The 20,330-nt window shown below is 36.6% G+C and overlaps 1 protein-coding gene across 2 annotated transcripts in view; it reads right to left on the bottom strand.

The window, feature by feature from the left end:
* Positions 1-17,367, bottom strand: part of TFPI (tissue factor pathway inhibitor (lipoprotein-associated coagulation inhibitor)) — a 46,198-nt gene extending 28,831 nt beyond the window's left edge. For both annotated transcript variants that reach the window (XM_009334983.1, XM_009334984.1), the window contains exons 1-2: positions 17,192-17,367; positions 4,763-4,882 (exon numbers count right to left, since the gene is read on the bottom strand). In XM_009334983.1, the coding sequence (XP_009333258.1) occupies positions 4,763-4,877 (115 nt within the window). In that variant the 5' untranslated portion in view covers positions 4,878-4,882; positions 17,192-17,367. The remainder of the gene's footprint in view (positions 1-4,762; positions 4,883-17,191) is intronic.
* Positions 17,368-20,330: the final 2,963 nt, after the last annotated feature.

Raw genomic sequence — 20,330 nt, 5'->3', positions numbered from 1 at the left:
TGTACCCTGTGAAACCCTCAGGGGCCAAACCCTCCAACTTTGAACAATAACCAAGTGACTCTGAAGAAAGAAGTCTCAAAGGGATTAATGGGAACTGAATCATTCTTGTGTCTGGGAACAGTGAAAGAATTCTTCCCCATTATTTTACACCTGGGAACACTTAACTCGCGCAGATGATATAAAATTAGCTTTCCTTCTCAGATTAGCACAGCAGATGAGAGGGCAAGTGAGAGTGTTTGGCCAGTAGATCTGCATGGATACAAATCTGCCTGTACTCATTTCACATGTGGAATACACCTTGAGAAAATGAATTCTTAGTATAAGGCCTCCTCCTCTGCTCTTGAACACTGGAACAAATTGTTCCTACTACATTTTAGGTCCTGCATGAAAAGCACAGGATATGACATTTAGGGAAGATTCTGTCAGGAAGGTCAGTGAATATTCTTCAATAGAAACATGGGAAGTTAAAACTGGAAGGAATTTTAATGGAGTTTCTCATTCAAGTTTTGGCATATTTCTAATAGTATAAATACCTTGAGACCTTTTCTGACTGATGTTCAAATTGTTCTTAAAAAACTCCAGTGAAGTAAAATTCCCAGCAACGTGAAGCAGCCAGTTCCAGTATTTCACTACCCTTCTGGCAAGACAGGCCTTTTTTGTAATATGCAGCCTAAATATTCTTTATTACGTATTAAATCATTTTGTACTTCCTTCAATGCATAGACAGAATAATTAAAAACCATCCAGTCTTTCTTTAGGAAGATTTTTGTCTCCTCTTAATTATCCCTACACTAAATAAACTCCCTTCCAAACTTTTTATTGGCCTTGTTTTCTAACCCTCTTACAACTCTCCTTTGGATCTTTTCCTATTGGTCTGTCTTAAAGTGTGCTGCCCAGAGCTGAACATGATCCTCTACCTGAGGCATTACTGGTGCCAAATAGAGTGGAATAATTATCCTTTGTTTTTTTTTTCTTAATACATCACAGAATTACTTGCCTTTTTTAAAAAAAAAAAAACAACATTGCATTATTTTTGTAATGCTCTGCAACTTCCACTTACTTTCCAGCAAATATAACCTTGTTATACAGGTGCATCAACAGTTATTTTCCACCTTATTTTTATGAATGCGTTGGCTCTCCTTCTTAAGCAAGGCGCGTTGCATTTGTCATTTTACAAAGAAAATTAGTTTAATCGTCCACATTGGATCTGGCCCTGTTGGATATTTATTAGTCATCCAATTTAGGCATCTGGTCCAAATAAACTTAGAAAAATCTATATAATTATAGGACTGTACTACCCTAGACCAAGAAAATTGAGTTTGTTTTGGTATAAATACATTAAGTAATGGTTACAGCTGATGCTCAATGTCACACAAAAGTGATTACTTGACATACTAAAACCAAAATAAAGCAAAGCAAAACCTCCTCTCCTCACCTTCTCCCCCCCTCCTCAAATTTTTAATTTAATGACTTTATTACATCAGCTACATAGGTTTTCATAACAGAAGGCACCAAGTGCCCATTGCTCTGTCTTAACAATCTTTCCACTCTTTACCACTTACTTTCTGGTAAGTGCAAAGTAATGCTGATGAAACAGCTCACAATGAGCACGAGTTTAGTGCAGGTGTTTTACATCACTACCTTCTTCCTCCATTCCTTCAGTCTTCCTACTTTTGGCAACTGCCAGGAACAGGATACCGGCCAAGACTGTTCCCACACAGCACAGCCATTCTCACATTTATTGTCATTCACATGGCAACTTTTGCAACTCAAGACATGGCTGTTTAACACACGAACAGCTACTCTCAACTAACATGCAGTAATTTCATTGTGAGAGCTCTAATAATCTGCAGTTAGTCAATGCAAAGCACTGTTATCACTTTACTAGTAAGCAATATAATATTACAAAACCAGAAGTGGTGAATAACGTCTCTAATCCTCTTACATGAATACAAGTAAAACCAGTACTTTTTCCCCTGGCTGTAGGTATAATACAAGACTCTAACTTGACTTTCAGACTCTTAAGGATAATCTGCAGGGCTGGTTGTTAAAAATACATCCTTTTAATTAGAAAGTGAACTGATTTCTGTATTATACCTACAGCACAATAGATGTGAAAGACAACAGTATTATTACACAGTTGCTTTTCAGAACAGAACTATATAAATTAAATTGGGAAAATAAAACTTGGTCAGGAATATTTCTGACTTTTTTGTAAAATACTTTCTGGGTTTTTTTGCTTAGGTTGTGTGTTCTGAACCTTATATGACTTTCTGTGGTTATCCTCAATTATAAAGATACACTGTCATCTTTCCAGGCTTTCTTGTAAATGTCTCTCTTTGATAAGTGATATCAATACTAAGCACCTTGTCACTAATGAATAGCTGTTTCTTCTCCCTCCATCATCGTCACTTTGACAGCTTCCCACCCGCACACTGTTCAGGGCTCTTCCTACCCATGTGTTTCCTACCCCTTCTTTAAGTAGTCACATTTATTCTCAATAAACTTTCACATACGAATAAAAAGGACATTCAACTTATGAGTAATTTTCTTCAGGCTTTGGAACATCAACTAAAGTGCTCCCGACCACGTAAGGTATTACTGAACAATACACATAAACTAGTTGTTCTTATATCTTTTATTTTTGTTATCACCCTTATTTATTGGTGGAAAAATGACAGTTTTTGCCAGAAGAGAACAAACTGAGAATCCTTTTTATCCCGTTGGACTTGACTTGCAACCTTAATTATTACTGTAATTTAAATACTAATAAACTAATAAAAAACCCTCTTAGATTCACAAAGCACTTGTACCCAATGTGATCCAAAAGTATGACATTACGAATAATAGATGCACATAACTTATTGTATCCTTTAATACCTGAAATTTATTGAATTCTAGGGTAAAATATGTCAATGTTTTATAACTATCTAACTCAGAAAATAAATCCTACCAGTGAAATTGCAGCCTACAGAGTTTCTACAGGTAAATTCACTGAGACCAGAATTTCACTCTTAAGAAACCACAAATATAATTTTAATTAGCAACAATGTAAACATTTTATAGAAAAAGGGTATTGCAAAAATATTTTTTGTAAACAAAAAACAGTAGGCACAAAAACAGGGTCCTAGTTTAATTTCTAAGCATCTCATTTGATTTTTTTATTTTTTTTTACTTTGGAATACAAGCCCAAAAGTTGAGAACTGTTCCTCATGCTAAATCAGTTACTTGTTGTATAATCTTAAATGACTGGTTGTAAAATAATCAGTGATAATATAATGCCCAATAAAAAGACTATTTAATTTCCTTGAGATTATTTTCTTATTGTCTTTTATAAACAAAGTAAGTAAATAGAGGAAAAAAATAATCCAGCAGATTTCTTGCTCTGGTGATGAAGTGTGTTAATTTAACAAGCAAGACAGCTTGGCCTTCATAAACTGCAAGCTTAGGGTAAGGATTTTTATAAAACTAAGAGCTGCAGGGTAGAGCAAAGATAAATGGGACCTTGCCCTCAAACAAGAAGGGCATTTATGTACTCCAGGGTTAAAGAGAAACAAAGTTATTCTGTATGAAACAGTCTTGACTACACAACCACGCTAAGCATATGCTTAATGCGGAATGGTGCATCCCTTAGAATTGTAGTGACTAATTGTGACACAGTCCTAAAGCACTAGCTTCGTTTGTAGTACAGCCATGGTTGTGCACAATTAACATTTTTGTCTCAAGGAACACTGCTGCAAAAGACTGATAGAGAGAAATAATCTCAATGGAAATCAGACAAGACATGGGCAGGTTAAGTAGAGTGCCAACATAAAAAAAAAGGTTCCCCTTAGCTGCGTTTTCAGTTAGGCTTCAAAATCAGACCTGTCAAATGGGAGAAGTATCCACTGCACGGTTCTCTGCAGATTAAGAAAGTGATCACAATTCTAAATCATTTTCTCAAAGGAAAGAAGAATATTTTAGTACGGCCCAAAAAGTGTATTTTTGCCTCATCTCCTTTCTCAAAATTGTCTGGGAGGAAATTAAAATATCTTTCACAACGATATCCAGTATAGAAGTTTTATCCACCTTACTTAATGTCAATGAAGTGAAAGTAAACAATGATCTTACAATGGTAAGAATCCGAGAACCTCCCCAGTTCTAACAGTCATACTTCTGACATCATTTTTCTTAACAAAAATCTCTTTCTATCTGGTGAGTTTTTATTTATCCAGCAATATCAAATCACTTGGGGCTATACAAAGAGCTTCTTCAAAGCCCAGAAAAACAACTAGGGCTGTAATTGCATCACCTTTAGACCAAACTTAGCAAATTAACTATGACTCAAGAGAGCTGTGCACAGGACAGAGTAACATCAGTCTATGTGTTATTCATCATGTTTCTGCTCCATTTTCGTGGGGAGACAAAACCTGAGTTTACTGGCTGTATGTTTTTTTTCCCCCTAAACACTGAACTTTTCCATGGGTCCTAAAGCACAGCTTTACGGGAATAATCTTGATATCTAACACAATGTTTGATAAGGATTAGAAGTTCCAAAAAGCATGGGAAACAGAAGCCTTTACAGAAGGCAATTTTGCTAGAGCTTAATGCAAAATTCTGAGCATCTCCCTGTTAGTTAGAAACTAGTGCATTTTTAGCTTAGTTCCACTTTCAAAGTTTCCCAGAAAAATTCTCAAGTACAGAATTACATCTACAGTGCTTTTTAACATAGTGGGTGTTGATATTTGAGATAGTTTTATGTGACATTTTTGTAACCTCTTACCCAGAACTTCCTCTTCTTCGCCGTCATCTAAGTCAGCAGTTGCATGCCCAGTGATACAAACGAACAGCAAGATAAAGGTTAAAGGTAAGGAACATCCCTTCTTTCTTCCCTTCATCTTTCCTGTACAACATATAAATGACAATATACACTTCAATCAAATTCCTTGAGTGCTCTGCAAAAGTCATTAGCAGGGTAGTGCATAGCCATATGGGTACAGACAAACTGGGAGCTTTGGAAAGAATGTGAGTTATGTTAGTATAATTATATTGTAAGCACAATGAAAAACAAGACAAGATTTATAGTTGTGCTCAGCTGATTGCAAGTCTATCGCATCTCCAGTACAGATGAGGCACTGCTATTATGTTTATTTTAAGCCACAATTTAAATCACCCCCCAGAATACATGATATAAAATGTAACACTTTGTACTTTTAATGTCCTGATCAGTTTTACACTACGTATAGTTGGCTGGCATGTCCAATCCTTCCAAATAAGTTTTACCCTGTCTGCAGATCCTAGATTCATTGCCACAAACATAGGATTCTATTTTTAACAAATATTTCATCAATTTATAGTTACCCATCAATTTATAGTGGACTTTTGTGTAAGTTGCATTTCATAGGAGTCAGTGAACTTTTTGCAACATGGGCTTCAACGGTTTAAGAAGTATGTTGTATCTTGTAGATCCCTTTAATATTGAATACCTCGCTTAAGTGCAGAGCTACTATTTTTCACATAGGATCAGTGCAACCATAGGCATTCACACAAAGAAAATACTTTTATTCCATGGCAGCTGGCATGTTCAAGTTGCCAAAGATGAGGTTATGCATGCACATATGGGAGTACCTCTGGAAAACTTTTGCTGTAACTTTTTTAGAAATATATATTGTCCAACTAACTAGAAGTTCCTTAAGGATCTTTTAATTCTAATTAGAGAGTAAGCTCTATATCTCCTTTAGCTACCAACAGCTAGATTCCCTATAGATATCCCCTTTTCTTAAAGTACGATACTAAAATTTGGCAAATTAATATTAACTTAATAGAAATTAAAGATCTAAGGACTAGGAAGTTCCTAGCTTTCAGACAGTGTTTTGTCTTTAATGTTTTTGTTTACATGCCTGTGAAGATAGCATGTCTGCATCACCTAAAACAGTGAGGGCAGGAGGGCCTATGGGAGGAGATGAGATGACCTGTCACTGTGCTTGGGATACAGCTTTATAGTAGGGAGGCTAAAGAGATAATGCTGAAGTGGCAGGTGACATTAATAGAAATCATGTTTAACAGATAAAACTTTTCTCTGAGTGATATATCTTTGTCTATGAAGTTAGAAGTAAATCATAGCTATGGTATCTAGGAAAACACTAGCAAGCAACAATGTCTCAGAAAGGTGAAATTCGCAGAGAGATTACCCAATTTGCCACAGCCGCTCTGAACCGTGCCAGAGCCAGAAGGTGCAGTTGTATCTTCAACACCAAATCAGAGCCAGAGTTTTCATTTCTCTCTTGACAACCTACCAATTTTTCCTTCCTGCATATTCAGCGTTTTCCTAACTTGCAGCATGTGTAGTAAAAAAGAAACGCGTTCTTAAAAATAAGTCTTGGTGAAATTACAGACCAGACCATGAATATCACTAATTACTTGGATAATTTTTTAAATTGACAATTCCCTTTGGAAGGCTTCAGTATATATTGTAGTGAAAAACACTGAGACGTGTCTTCATTCTTTTTTTGTGTGTAAAGGAACAGAATTTTGGGATCAAAGGAATTTCTATGTTAGCCGGAAAATACGACAGTGTTAATTTTTGCATCATAATGCTTTCCTGCCAAAATAAAAAAAAGAATGCATTTGTCTTTCATTCTGTTTAAGCTAAATTTTTAAGTTTAATTTCTACATAGACATATAAAATCCTTTATCCAGATAAAGTTTGGCAAAATAATTCAGATCTCATTTTGTGCTATTAATCATGATTTTTAAACAATCTTTCCTCAAATATTATTTTTTACTTCTATGAACAAATTCAGAAATCATTGTTTTCTACTAGAGATGTAATAACTACTCTTGGAATAGAAACCAGCTTGTTACAAATTCTGAGACATTATGTAAACTGAGAAAACATGCAAGAACTACAATCGCTCATTTTCAGGTATTTTTCAAAGAAACAGAAGTAGTGTCCTTATTCATGTTTCTAACTAGAGCTCGAGTTTTACATTCCTATACTGTTTTACCTATTAAAACTTAATCTATTAAGGTATTATCTTTCCCCTTTCCTCAGTGACAAATTTCTAGTGATCTGTTTGCTCCATTCAGAGTGAATAATCCATAAATAATTTTTCCCCAACCTCTTTACTTGAGGAATTACTTATGGGCCGCTTGGCTGACCACAGGATATCCCTACAATATCGCTAAAACACAGAGGAAAAAATCATGGCACTGTGCTATGGATTTATCAGTTATCAGTTCACTCTAACATGCCAGACGTTTAGACTTAATTACATTCATTAATGCTGTTTACATTTACTTGTGTACCCCATCTGCTCTCATTTGCCTTACTTTTTTTGTCAGTCTGTTTGGAAGTCTCTTATTTATATGTGATAATTGTGAGCTAGTTAATTATTTCCATTTTCTCATGCCATCCTCCTCCCAGCTGTTATCCCAATGTTATCTCATCACTGATTTTTTAAAATATTACACCATTAAAGGAAAGGAAGAGTCTTTCCCGAAATGCTCATTGCTATCCACTGCATACTTTTGAGTTAGAGCACCCAACATTAGCATTAGCATGCTCTCTCTTTGGTATGTTCTCAGCATTTCTTGTCATTATTCAGGTAATTTTCAAATTTTCCAATCAATCAAAGAACAGATATTCCCTCTTCATTTTTTTTTCTGAGTACAGTACACACTATAACTTAAATTGAAAGCAAAGTAACTGTTCCAGACTAAGTGCAATGGCCAACCTTGAAATTACTGTCACAGCTTCAGGAAGTTTTCCCTGAATTTGATCAGCTTCTGTGAAAGTGGATGAAGTTTAATGCCAAAAGATCCACAGAAATAGATCTCTTTATACACTACCTGGCAAAAATAGTCTTAGACTTCAGACGCTAGAAATAAATCACATAGGTAAAAAGCAAAGCTTTTTACATATCAAAATAATACCATGTAAGAGTATAACACAAATCCAAAATAAATCAAGAAAACATCTTAAAAAGAGTTCCATTGACTATATTTCTGCACAAAGTGATTAGAGGTAACAATGTTTCTTTTCAGCTTTCATAGTCCATTCTATGATTGCCAGGAACAGACTACCTCTTATGATGCATTCGGCCTAATACCAGATTTTCTTCCATGCAAAGCTTTGTGGTACATGGCCTTGGAAGAAATTTACTTTTTGATCCAAAGGTTAGAGAAATAGTTACAGCAAATCTTTTTATTCACCCCCAATAAAAAGTCCAGTCATGCTTTAAAAGAGGAACAAAATAACTGTGTACAAGGTAACCTGAAGTTGTCTAAGATTATCTTTATGATTTGAGAGACATCCAAGTTATGATGTTTGTTTGACATTAACTAAAACTAAAATAAATTCACAGCTAAGAAAAATTGTATGGGGAGAAATATTAAGTAAAAAATTTCAAACAACTGCACAAGAATAAGTACTTAGCATTGTAATATAAATAAAGGTGGTGACAGTTTGACATCTAGGCTGAATAAAAGCAGAAATATCATCAAATATTCAGATTTGATACTTAGATATATAGTAATAACAGATCCTAAGCTTTCACACTTTGCCTGGCTGCTGCGAGTTCATGGGAATGAAAAATTACAAAATACACTTTCAAGTTTAGTTTTTGAAATGACATGGGAAAGGGTAATTTTCTAAGTACATTGTTTTCCTTAGAAGTTTTAACTTGTAATCATTGGCACAGTTGTGACCCTTCATAAAGGAACTTGCAAATTATCCCCGACCTCAATTGCCCATGGATTAATTCGAAGTTTACCCCTGGGCTCTCATTTTCTATATTTGAGTTTTTCCAAACATGATGGAAAAACTCTCACTAGTTCAGAAAAATTCTATTTGAATTTGCTTTTGGATCACTCAAGTCGAGGCCTTGGTTCCTTCTTCCAGGATTCTGCAGAGTATAGATTTAGATTGCAAAATCTAGTAATCCATTTTTACTTAGTCATCCAATATTCCCAAAAGCCTGTTCCCAAATAGAAGAAGAATATAGGAAACAATCAGCCAAAAATGGAAATCCTCAATAAGTTTCTATTTTTCACTTGAAGATGACTCTTTAAAAATATAATTTAGCATATCATGAACTACCGTATATAATTGTCACTCTGTGATTATGAGGATAAATTACTGCATTTGTACAGAGAACAAAAATCTTACCAGGGTACAGTGTTTCTATTCTTCCACTCAACTCCTACATTACCCTGAAGAACATATCTTGTGAAAAGTAGGGCTTCCTGATGCTTGGGCAATTTCCCAAGAGGAAAAATTTAGGCTGTATAACTGCGTATCTGCCTTACTGCAAAGTCTACTGACCAAACGTAATCTCCTTTAGCTTCTTGCTAACCTTCCCCCAAGGTCACACATTCCCAGAACACTGTGTCAGGTATGGGTGGAGGTGGGATGAAGGGGGTGAAGGTTTTAGTACTGAAATGCTTAAATCCTCCTGTAGCTTAATTATTTCTTATAATTCCTAAAGGAAGAGTAAGATCCAAGATCAAAGTGACCTTGGCACTGCTTTTTCATTAAAGAATCCAAACCTTGTAGAAAAGTCCAAGTTTTCTGATTTAATCTTCAGCTGCCCAGTAACAGAACTTTAAAGTTGTAAGCCTCTTATGATAGTGATTTTATTTCCTTTTTTTAATGCATTCTGTTTATTTTTTATTGCATTTATATGGAAAGCACAATTCAAAATACTTCATCGATGACATTTGGCTCAGTAAAATATCAAATGCACACATTTGTGAAGGATTGTCTGTCGTGGGAAAGATAGGAAATGTTTTGAGTTTAAATGATTCATGTTAAACGGTTTGATTATTTAGGCCAAATTCTGAAAATCTCTGGGAGTAAATATAGCTCCTTACTCCAGAAGGGTTCTAATTTAGGACAGCCAGGAATCAGTCCAATATTAATACCAGCTTTTCTTGACATCAAAGTGTCATTAATGCAGTTTTCATAAATTCCTAAGACATTTCCTTAGGAACTGGCACTCTACTGCTCCCAAACTACCTACCTTTTGAATGAGACATTTTTATACCTACAACAGACAACATCTAAGTTACCTGACAAAGGGGATCAAAGGTCTGTGGGTAATAACTGACACTGATTTATTTACTGCTTTAATTAAATGCCTTCATTTGTGAAAAATGCCATTAGCTTCCCTCAAGCTGGAATATAGCTAGACAAAGCAGACCACAAGAAATCGAGGAAGTTCCCGGTAGTAGCTCCTTATTACCTGGTCTTATAACCAGGCCACTTTTATCCTGACACCTAATCACAGAAATATGAGAAAGCCCTCAAGATTTTTTTTTGTTAAAGACAGTCAAGTATAAAACTCGGTGTGTTCTCTGTGCAGTTTGCAGCCTCTGGAGTCAGGTCTTTTATGCGTGTATATATATTTACTTAGCAGTCTCTTCAACACCCATTTCTACAGCTACCAGAATGTGTAGAAGCAAACATTTCTTCAGCATGGTATTCATCTCTAACTAGCTAACTGGAAAAGGCAAAATAAAAGCTAGCATTTCCGGTAGTAGCCAAAAAAAGTCAGCTTTAGAAAATGGCATAAAGTGACATTGTAATTACTGTAGAAGTGACTCATTCACACTGACAACCCAGGAAATGGAAGTACACACGAAAAGAAAAGAAGAGAGGAGAGGAGAGGAGAGGAGAGGAGAGGAAAAAAGAAAAAAGAAAAAAGAAAAAAGAAAAAAGAAAAAAGAAAAAAGAAAAAAGAAAAAAGAAAAAAGAAAAAAGAAAAAAGAAAAAAGAAAAAAGAAAAAAGAAAAAAGAAAAAAGAAAAAAGAAAAAAGAAAAAAGAAAAAAGAAAAAAGAAAAAAGGATATAAGTAAATAGAGGAATGAAAAGCAAGGAGATAGGACGTGCATAGTCAGAGGTTGAATTTAGCACAGCCTAAAATTAAAGAGAAAAAGGACTAATTAGACAGGATTATAACACCTCTGATATAAAAGCAGACTTTTTTCAGTTCACTATGCTTCACAGGCATTATATTTGCCCTATAATATCTTGTACTACCTACCAGCACTTGTATGACAGAGATTTAATTAGACTGTACCTGCAGCATTGTCTCCCAGCTGGCAGTCAGTGAGTTCCCTTAATAAGTGTTTTATTACATGTGCTATTTTGCAGCTGTTTGAAGCATCATGTTTTCTCATTTACTTTGGAGTAAGCATGAAGAATGAAGTAAGTATGAACTCTATCACCTCTGCTCTGATGTAAACTGAACAAAGAATGATGATACATGCCCTAGTTTTGTAAGTCCCAGAGTCAGTGCTGGTCTCTCATTCAAACTGACTTCTGCCAGAGCAAAGCCTTGCAGTGTCACAGTAACTTAATAAAAAGGGAGGCAGTCTACCGTGGATCATCAGCATGCAAACGTTACTGATTGAAAGAATGAGCTATGGAAATTCCAGCCCCCCCCAACTTATCTCCCTCCTGTGCCGTGCAGTAGCAGCCCTAACAGTTTGTATCAGTCCTGAGACCAGAGACTCCATCACATTCCTCCAAGAACTTCAAAATTCCCTCTTGTTATGAAAGAGGATTTTGCTTGGTTACCAACCTTTCATCATTTAACATAAACGCTGACTTGCTGCTGCACTATTCCAGCCTCTCAGATTACCAAGTGAAAACTGGAAAGTGAAGTGAAAACTGGGGAGTGAAAATTTAGAAAAACAAACGCACTTTGGTTCTGTTTGCTTTAAGGTTGTAAATGCTGCTTTGCAAACACAACTGATAAACTAATTGAAAAGAAAACCTTGATAAGTTTTGAAATTGAAACAAAAATCCCCCAAATTAATAAGCCTACCACACAAACACCTTTCTTATTTTACATAATTATAGACTTCTCTTGCCTTTTCACTTTCCTTTGTCAACTCCTTTCACTCGCGCTTTAAAACTGTTTTCCATTTTCCCAACTTAGCTCCAGGACCTATTTATTCCCTTCTCCTAGTCAGCTCACGCCTGGCAGCGGGTACTTTTGCCGTCCTGTCTCCACTCAGCTTCTCTTGTGACACAGCTAAGGACCCTAATTTCTCCTCCATTGAGTTCTCCTCACCTGGCTCAGTCCGGGCCTCATATCCATGACATCCATCACCCAAGAGCTGGGAACTGGATATATTCTGGAAGGCAGAGAGACGGTGAGAGTATGCCTTGGCAAAAGTAGCCTGCAAGTAATTTTCCTAACTCCCTGATCATGCAGTGCAGAGCACCTGATGCAACAGTCCAAGTGAATTATAAACTCTGAAATCAGAGTGATTTTTAAAAACAGTTGCACTTTTCACAGGAACACTGGATTTGCCTACATCAAGTCATAGAACTTTATGGAGAATGACAAATGATTTTGTAGCTCCTTCTACTAGCCATAGGGAAAAAAATCCAAAATAAAACACATGGCACAGGACCCAACATTATGAGCTTCTCATAAAGGACATAATGAGAACATTATCTGAATTCAGGTTTCCACCTCACGGAAGACTGATTCAAACAGAAATAAAGAAATAAACCACTTATTTATTTAGATGTGGCAACTCCATCTATCTGACATGCCACATCCCAAGCTGAGGTAAATCTCTACTCCACATATACAGCCTGTTTTCATTGTGATGTAGCTTTCAACAGAGAAAGGAAATATTCTTTTGCTCCTACCAAAATATTTTTTAAATGTGGACTAAATCAAATTACCAGTTTACAGAATTTCACAAATCTTAAAAAACAAAACACCAAACCCACCATGCTCAAACCTGTACTACTTGGACAGAAACTACCTGTTTGTAGCAAAAATATAGGTCATACAATCCTATTTTCAAACAGGGAATGCCTTCATCATCCTAGTAATAGCTAGTCTCAGAGCACAAAAGCCACTAGCAAAACAGACAAGCAGCAATATGAGTTATGGTTTTAGGAACACAGCGTGGCAGTCCCAACATTAACATTATAAAGCCTCTAGCCTGTTTCTTTCTAGCAGTTTGGGCTGCAAAAGTATAGTGTACATTTTCAAATGTCAGCTGTGCTTATTGATAAATAGTCATGTATTTAGAGGTCAGTTAACTTACCGCAACCTTCTTGTCTAATGGAGAGAGTCATTTCAGTGCTGTATATTTGTTATCAACCCAGTTGTGCGTAATTTCACATTGTACACTCTACAGAAACACAACTACTTGGTTTCACTAAAGTGAAGCTGTCAGTTACTGAAAATATAACAGGCAGGCACAGGAGGAAACTCCCTGCCACATTGATACCTCTCATGGCTGATTTTTACCATATCTTACTATTAACATTTTGTAACCTCATCATCACACAGATTACGTTTTGCACACATATCAAAAATCAAAATACAAGTTTCCTTGCTTTCTCAAGCAAGTTTAGCTCACCCTGTCTATTATCCCAGCTGGAGACACCACATAAATTTTTACTGCAATGGATATATGAGCTTTGGATCATCACACAGGTGATATACACAGTGCTGTAATTGTCATCAGTGGGAATACCCCCAGATTCAGACTGCTTCAGATTACCACCCTACAAATACTTAAAACCAACATGAAATAACACTGCCGTAGAAAAGAAAAGGTCATATCCCCTTCATCTCCCTCCATAGTACAGATCATGTACTTCTGGTGGCAGTGCCAGCTTCTGTGGATGTAGAGCATTCATCAGATGCATCTCAGAGCACAGAAAACTTTAGCTTCATCTTTCTACACTACCTTTTCTCTGACTGATGAAAGCATAAATCATTGTCCAGGACCTCATTATGTTAAAGATTGTATGAATATAGAGGAAAAAGATTGCTTCTCAGCCAAAGTAGAAAATGTTTACAGAAAATGCTAACGCACTTCCGCAGACCTTTCTGTGATGTTCATAAAAACTGTGCCAGCTAAGTATTTCCTTCATACAATACTTGTCTTTCTAATTCACTTGCTGCAATTGCTCTTTTCAATAGAATTGTTTTAAAATCGGTTCTTCTGAAATGCTCTATTTTCTGGAAGAAGGTTGAACTTTCTTGTGTCCAGATCATATCCTGGGTCAACATGTTCAAATGCCTAGTTTTATTTTTTCACTAAACAGTAAATCAAATTAACCCGTTAACTTCAGAGGTATACTCAGTTATGATAGAGGCATGTCAGGGAAGATGACAACAATACTAAAGATGGAAAATGAACAGCTGTATTAACAGCAACAGGATGTAATTAAGGAAACCAAACAGAGGAGTTACGAGAGAAAATTAGAAGGCCTAAAAATAAGTCTATTTTGCTGTGAAACAACTACGAGAGGAAAGGAATGATACAATTCCCCATATGGTTTTGCTTCATTCTGTCCCCAGGGGCACTCTGTCCCTATTGTAAAGTAAAAACAGTTTCACAAGAGAAACACACAGAAGTAGGTAATTTGTCCCTGCTTTTTAAGACAGCTCTCCCTGGTTTCAGTGTGAAGAACAGCTTTAGATATCAAGATCCCATCTTCAAAACTTCTATCCAGTTCTGGTTTCTTTAGGAACTGTTAGCTTCGCCCAGTTCTTAGAGAGAAAATATGACTGTCCAGAATGTAGCCCAAACAAGGAGCAACAGAAAGTACTAGAATTAGATGGATTTTAAACAGTTTGCTCCAAAATTGTGAGATATGAGAGTCACGTAATTCTTGAGGCCCCTAAGCTCTACTGATGTTCTGTTTTTTTATTTTAAAATTTCTTTTCTTGTTCCCGTACACGTGCTCTGACTCTCTCTGGCAGACATTCTCAGAACATACTGAATGCACACCAACAAAATAATGATATTTACAAAGCACTTCAAGCAGCTACCACTTTATTTTAAAATGTAGAAGAGAGTTATTGCCAGAATCACCTTTTTAAAGTAAATGTAGGTGCTAAAGCATCTTTCCAGAATGTGAAAGACAGTGTCAATGTCTCTTTTTTTCGCAGAGGAGATTTAATAGTCATGTTTCCAGAAACTATTCTAATCCCATTGATATATCAGTGAGAGCAATCTGTGTTCTCTGCCCTAAAAGTCATTCAAGATCCACAGGGTCAGACGAATAGCATAAAGGATATCAGTGCCCTTGTACTGGAAAACAGACAATCCGAATGCTAGTATCTGCTCCTGTTTATGCACTTGGAAGGGTTATTGGAGAAACATATAAACAGTCCTTGAAGCTAGATCTGGAATCCAGTAACTCTCCTTCTCTGACTGTGGGTCTGGCCTAGCTAGGGATGAGATTTCAAACTCACTAAAGGCTCTGGACATGTCCTCTGAAAGCCTATTACTAGGAATCTTGTTCTTTTACACCTTTGCTTTGTTTCCTAGACACACTATATCTTGGGCCACTTTTCCCCAGTCTCGCAGAATTTCCTCTCTGGCAGAAACTCTACCTCCTTTTTGTACACTCTCCCTCATTGCCCTTTAGATCTGACACTAAATCCTAAAATAGTTAACAACAATTTATAAGTTTTTACCATTAGACTTTCAAAACTAACTCTCTGATGAGATTAAGGATAGACAAATTCAATGCCATTAATTGTTCTACCTGTCCTGAGTCAAGAAGATCATAAAACTTCAGTTTCCAGTTATTCTGTATTTGGAATATTAGCTAGATGAGTTTTCCTTAGCAATATTAGTAAATGCAGGCACTGCATTAAAAGGCTAAATGCACTTTAAAGGTCATGTAACTACACCGGACAGTTGAAATGCATTAAATCTCCAGATTGCAAACTATGCAATGCGCAACGTAAGGCTAAACATAAAGATTACTGAAAGTCAATTTAAAGCATGCTTGGAGATTCTCCAGCATAAAAGTTATAAAAATTTTAAAGATACGGATTTATCAACCGGTTGCCCACATGGCTAGTTTCTAATGAACGCTTTCATGTGGGACATAATTTGACAGGAGAAAAGGCCAGAGAAGAATGTGTTTTAATCATCTTTACCTCCTCAATATTGCTCTAATTGTGTGCGTTACATACAAAGTAAACTTGATTACCGTTCTCAAATTCAGCTTAAACAATAATCCAAATTAATTTACTGTGGATATAGATACTTGCTGCCTTTGCAGACAATCACAAACTCTCTCCTACTAGAATTAAAGAATGAGCAGAAGCTTACAAAGGGAAAAGGCTGACAATTTTTCCCAAGTAGGTGCCTAGCAATTCCTACAGCATGCCTTTGCTGTTCATATCTATACTGACAGCTGGACTTCCTGTCTTTGCATCTGTCCATAAGGCATTCAGGAAGGAAGGTTTATATCTTTACATGTTTTCCATGAAGTACTTTGATGACTAATTTCTAGAGTACTGAGTCACATTGACCTTTCACATACTCCCCTCCATCCAAAATGTTAGTTCTCCCTACTCCACTTTTCCATTGTTACATGCCTTTTCCTCATTTAAATTGTATTTAGATTTTCTAAAACAGTTATTTAAGTTCTAGCTAACTTTTTTTTTTTAAATACAAGCTAGTATCACTGTTTTTCATTACACAGCTACTGAAAATGAAGTTTATGTCAATTCTTCCAAGTAAACTATTACAAAAATCACCAAAAATATTTTGGGGTTTTGGGGGTGGCCAGGTGGTGTTTGTTTGTTACGTTGCCTCCACGGTAAGCCTCATTCACTACCCTCCTCATAGTTCAAGTGTTTTTAGTTTCTTGAGAATTTCAATATACACTGTGAGTGAAATTGGCTTATAGTAGCATCAGCTTAATTTGTTTCTCCTAAAATGTTCTCGTACCTCTCAAAATATTAATTGCTTCAAATGTTACATGCCTTGGAAGGATTTGAAATAGTCTGGCAGACCACTCTGCCTGAATCAAGCCTCCCTTGGAGCTACTGTAGCAGAGAAATTGTTTTAAAAAACAAGAGCTTTTTTTCAAACTCCAGCTATTGATCAAAATTAACATATTCACCTTTTTCTTTCAAAGAACTATCTCGGAGCTCAAAATACCTTAGTCTGACATTCTGACAACAAAAGACTAGTTGTATTAGTAATCATAGAAGTATATTCATTGTCCTACTGTTTCAAATTTACAGAGGAAAAAAGTCTCCCTTTTCACAGCACTCGTCACTGGACTTTGAATGTAAACATCTGACTACTGCATCTACCACATTCTAAAGAAAACATAACAGTAGATACTCCTTTCTGCCAGCTAAAGAAAAAAAAAGCTCTCTCTTGTAAAACTGAAAGTCTGTTACAAAGTACTCACCAAACTCCTAGCAACAGTCCTTGAAGAAAGAAAGAATTCCTGAATCAGTGCTGAATATGATCCTCCCCTACTAATTCACGTTGAAGGGGTGTGGTGTAAAGCTACAACGGCAGGATTGCAACCTGATCTTCCTAGAGCAGGCTCCTGCCCGTGGATTAACCAGCTACTCCTTCTGGCTTTTTGTAGAGCACATGGGTTCACTCTGGGTAGAAGTCAGAGATCTGCAGCAGCAGCAGGGACGCTTCCTGTTTCAAGTTTTCAGATCTGCCTGCAATTTAGAGCAACTGTTTTCTAAACAGCGCTCGCTAAAATGAAATGCACTTTTAAAGATGATAGACAGTCTGTAGGATACTCTATTCATTGTACTTTGCAGGCTTTGATATGGCTCATGAGGATGCCAGACTCGCTGCCTATTTAAGAGAGATATGTTGTAGTTTACTGTTGTTTTTTGTTTGTCTGTTTGTTTTTAAATAAAGCCGTGCTCTTCACTCTAGATCCGGGCTACATTCATCACAGTATCTGGAGCTGTACTACAAAGGCTGTTCTGCCTTCAGCTAGAACATACCATCTATTTACAAATCACGCTAGTATGTGCTAAAACTAAAGTTAAGCATAATTAAGAGTACCATGGCTGAAGATAGGGACGAGGACTCTAGTTGTAAGACTGAGAGCTTGTGGATGTAGAGACAGATGACCGGAATCCTAGTCCTGGACACACAGGATGAGAATTTCCCAGATAATGAATTAAACAGCAACTGAGACAGAAGTAAGAGCTGAAGAACAGTAACTTACACGGTTAGTAGCTGTAACTAATTGCAAGTATTTCAGGGCAAAGACAAACAGGAGAGTTAAATCACTTTCATTGAAGATTTATATTCATCTGTTCATCACCATCCTGAAACAGACTGGAAGTTTTTCATAGTCGGGTAACAGATTAGCTATCTCTGACACAAGCAGAAGTGCTCCTGGCAGCTTCTTAGCTCTCCTGCCTGTTGCTCCTGACTGTAAGAATGTGAGTAATACTTTTCAGGGCAAAGTCAGTAGTCAGCTGAGTCTACCGACTATTAACTGGGTCAATAATCAAATGGATTAACTGTCCTGAAATGGACTAGAAGCACTCACAAAGTAAAGGGGCGGTTTAAGTGCTGGTGGTGGGAGTCTACCATGCAGTTACTAATTACCAACTCCTAGCTCAGATAAAGCAAGAAGCAACCCAGCTCAGGAGAAGTTGGTTAAATGGAAATGGTCGGTCTGTCATTTGTGTGACACCGAGCCACTGAAAAACATATTTTGGGGGCCCATGTATTAAGAATTGGTACTGGCAGTGCTATCCATAAATCTCTTTAAAGGTCACAAGTAAGACAGCCCAAAACAGATATACTAAAATGACATCACGATTTAAAGAAATCTCAGTTTGTACATTTATAATAGAAACAAAACCAACTAGATTTCCAAAAAATGAAATACTTCATTTGGCTTTTCTTAAAATGCATCTGTGTGGATGAACAAAGAGAGTTTCAAATTTGCTCCACTCTATAAGGCATTTACAGAGGAACTGCTTTATTTTTAGTCATACCGGATGCTGAATGGTCTGAATTTACCAGTCCATGAAAACATATTCCTAATCTAGGGACTTGACCTGGTCAAAACTTCAAGTGGGCTCTTTTGGTTTTAATAAGAAATATATATATATTTTAAAAATGAACATTCAAAAAAGAATAAAAAGTTTCTGTCATAATGTGTCAGCATCGTTCATTCTTTTCCCGCAAAATCCCACTCAAGTCACTCAGATTTGATGTACCAAATAATGAAGTAATTCTGAAAGAAATAGTCCACACAGACATGAAAAACAAGAAAATGCTACAGTCTTAAAACACATTTTGTCTTCTTTTGGTCAAATAGGTTGAGAATCACATATAAAGAAAAGTATTTTGGTGGACATATAAGAGAATGAAACCTCTTATTTTGATTAAAAGTTAGATTAAGAAATCTTTGGTAAGTAATAAAACAGGATGAGAGTAAAAATACCAACATGTGTATGAAAAGCACATACCCAGAAGAAAAATGCAAAGGAAATAGTATTACATTTTAAGATTAATATTTTTGCTTTCTATCCTGTTAATGTCTCTCCAGTTCTGACGTGCAGTTCCTTACTTAGGGAATTTCTAACCTTGGAGTATGTGACATTATCATTATGTTCTCTCTTCATGTTTATTTACAGCATGTGCTACATGAATCAATTGCCAATACAAAGATTACATTCTGGAAGATCACCATTTCCCATGACTTCTGAGGTCAACCCACAGAGTCAAGCTCTGGCCAGTTATGCAATAGTAGGAACTGTACACGTTATTGAATCAGTGTGAGAAAAGACCATTTACAGTACATACATCAGCAGGCCAGCTACCAAATTCTGCTTGTTTTTCACAGATTACTCTGGCATGCAGCAGGGCCAGTACAAGCCTAATATTCCAGCCTCCTTTACAGGCTGCTTTCTGCTGGCCTATTTTGAAATTACTTGGGTTTGACAGTCAAAGGAAAGTCCAGAGAGCATTTATATGATTCTTCTATAGCCAGGATAGCTTTACTGAGGGATTATAACCCCAGAACATCACAGAATGGAGAAGGGCAGAGAAGGCCCAGCAGGAAGGTCTGAAGGACAGTAAACAAGACCGGTGCTACCGAATGTATTCCAGATCATTCATATCACTGAGAACTTCCATAAAGAAATTTGACGTGAGCACAGGTTATACTGCATTTCGATAAAAAAAAAAAATTGACTTACAGCTCCATTTTTCATGACCTCCATGCCTCACTGTGTATCAGTAAATGGATATGTGCAACAATACAGGTAGAGTAAACTAAGAGATGCCATAAAAAATGCCTTGTACAAATTCTTGGAATACTGAAAGGTAGCTTGGCTCTGGAGAGTTCATAGAATCATAGAATCATTAAATCATTAAGGTTGGAAGAGACCTCTAAGATCATCGAGTCCAACCATCAACCCAACACCACCATGCCCACTAAACCATGTCCCCAAGCACCTCATCTACACCTCTTTTAAATACTTCCAGGGATGGTGACTCAACCACTTCCCTGGGCAGCCTGTTCCAATGTGTAACCACTCTTTCAGTAAAGA

Source organism: Pygoscelis adeliae, unplaced genomic scaffold (assembly GCF_000699105.1).
Source record: "Pygoscelis adeliae isolate BGI_AS28 unplaced genomic scaffold, ASM69910v1 Scaffold212, whole genome shotgun sequence".
Taxonomy (NCBI): domain Eukaryota; kingdom Metazoa; phylum Chordata; class Aves; order Sphenisciformes; family Spheniscidae; genus Pygoscelis; species Pygoscelis adeliae.
This window is presented reverse-complemented; position numbering and strand designations above follow the sequence as displayed.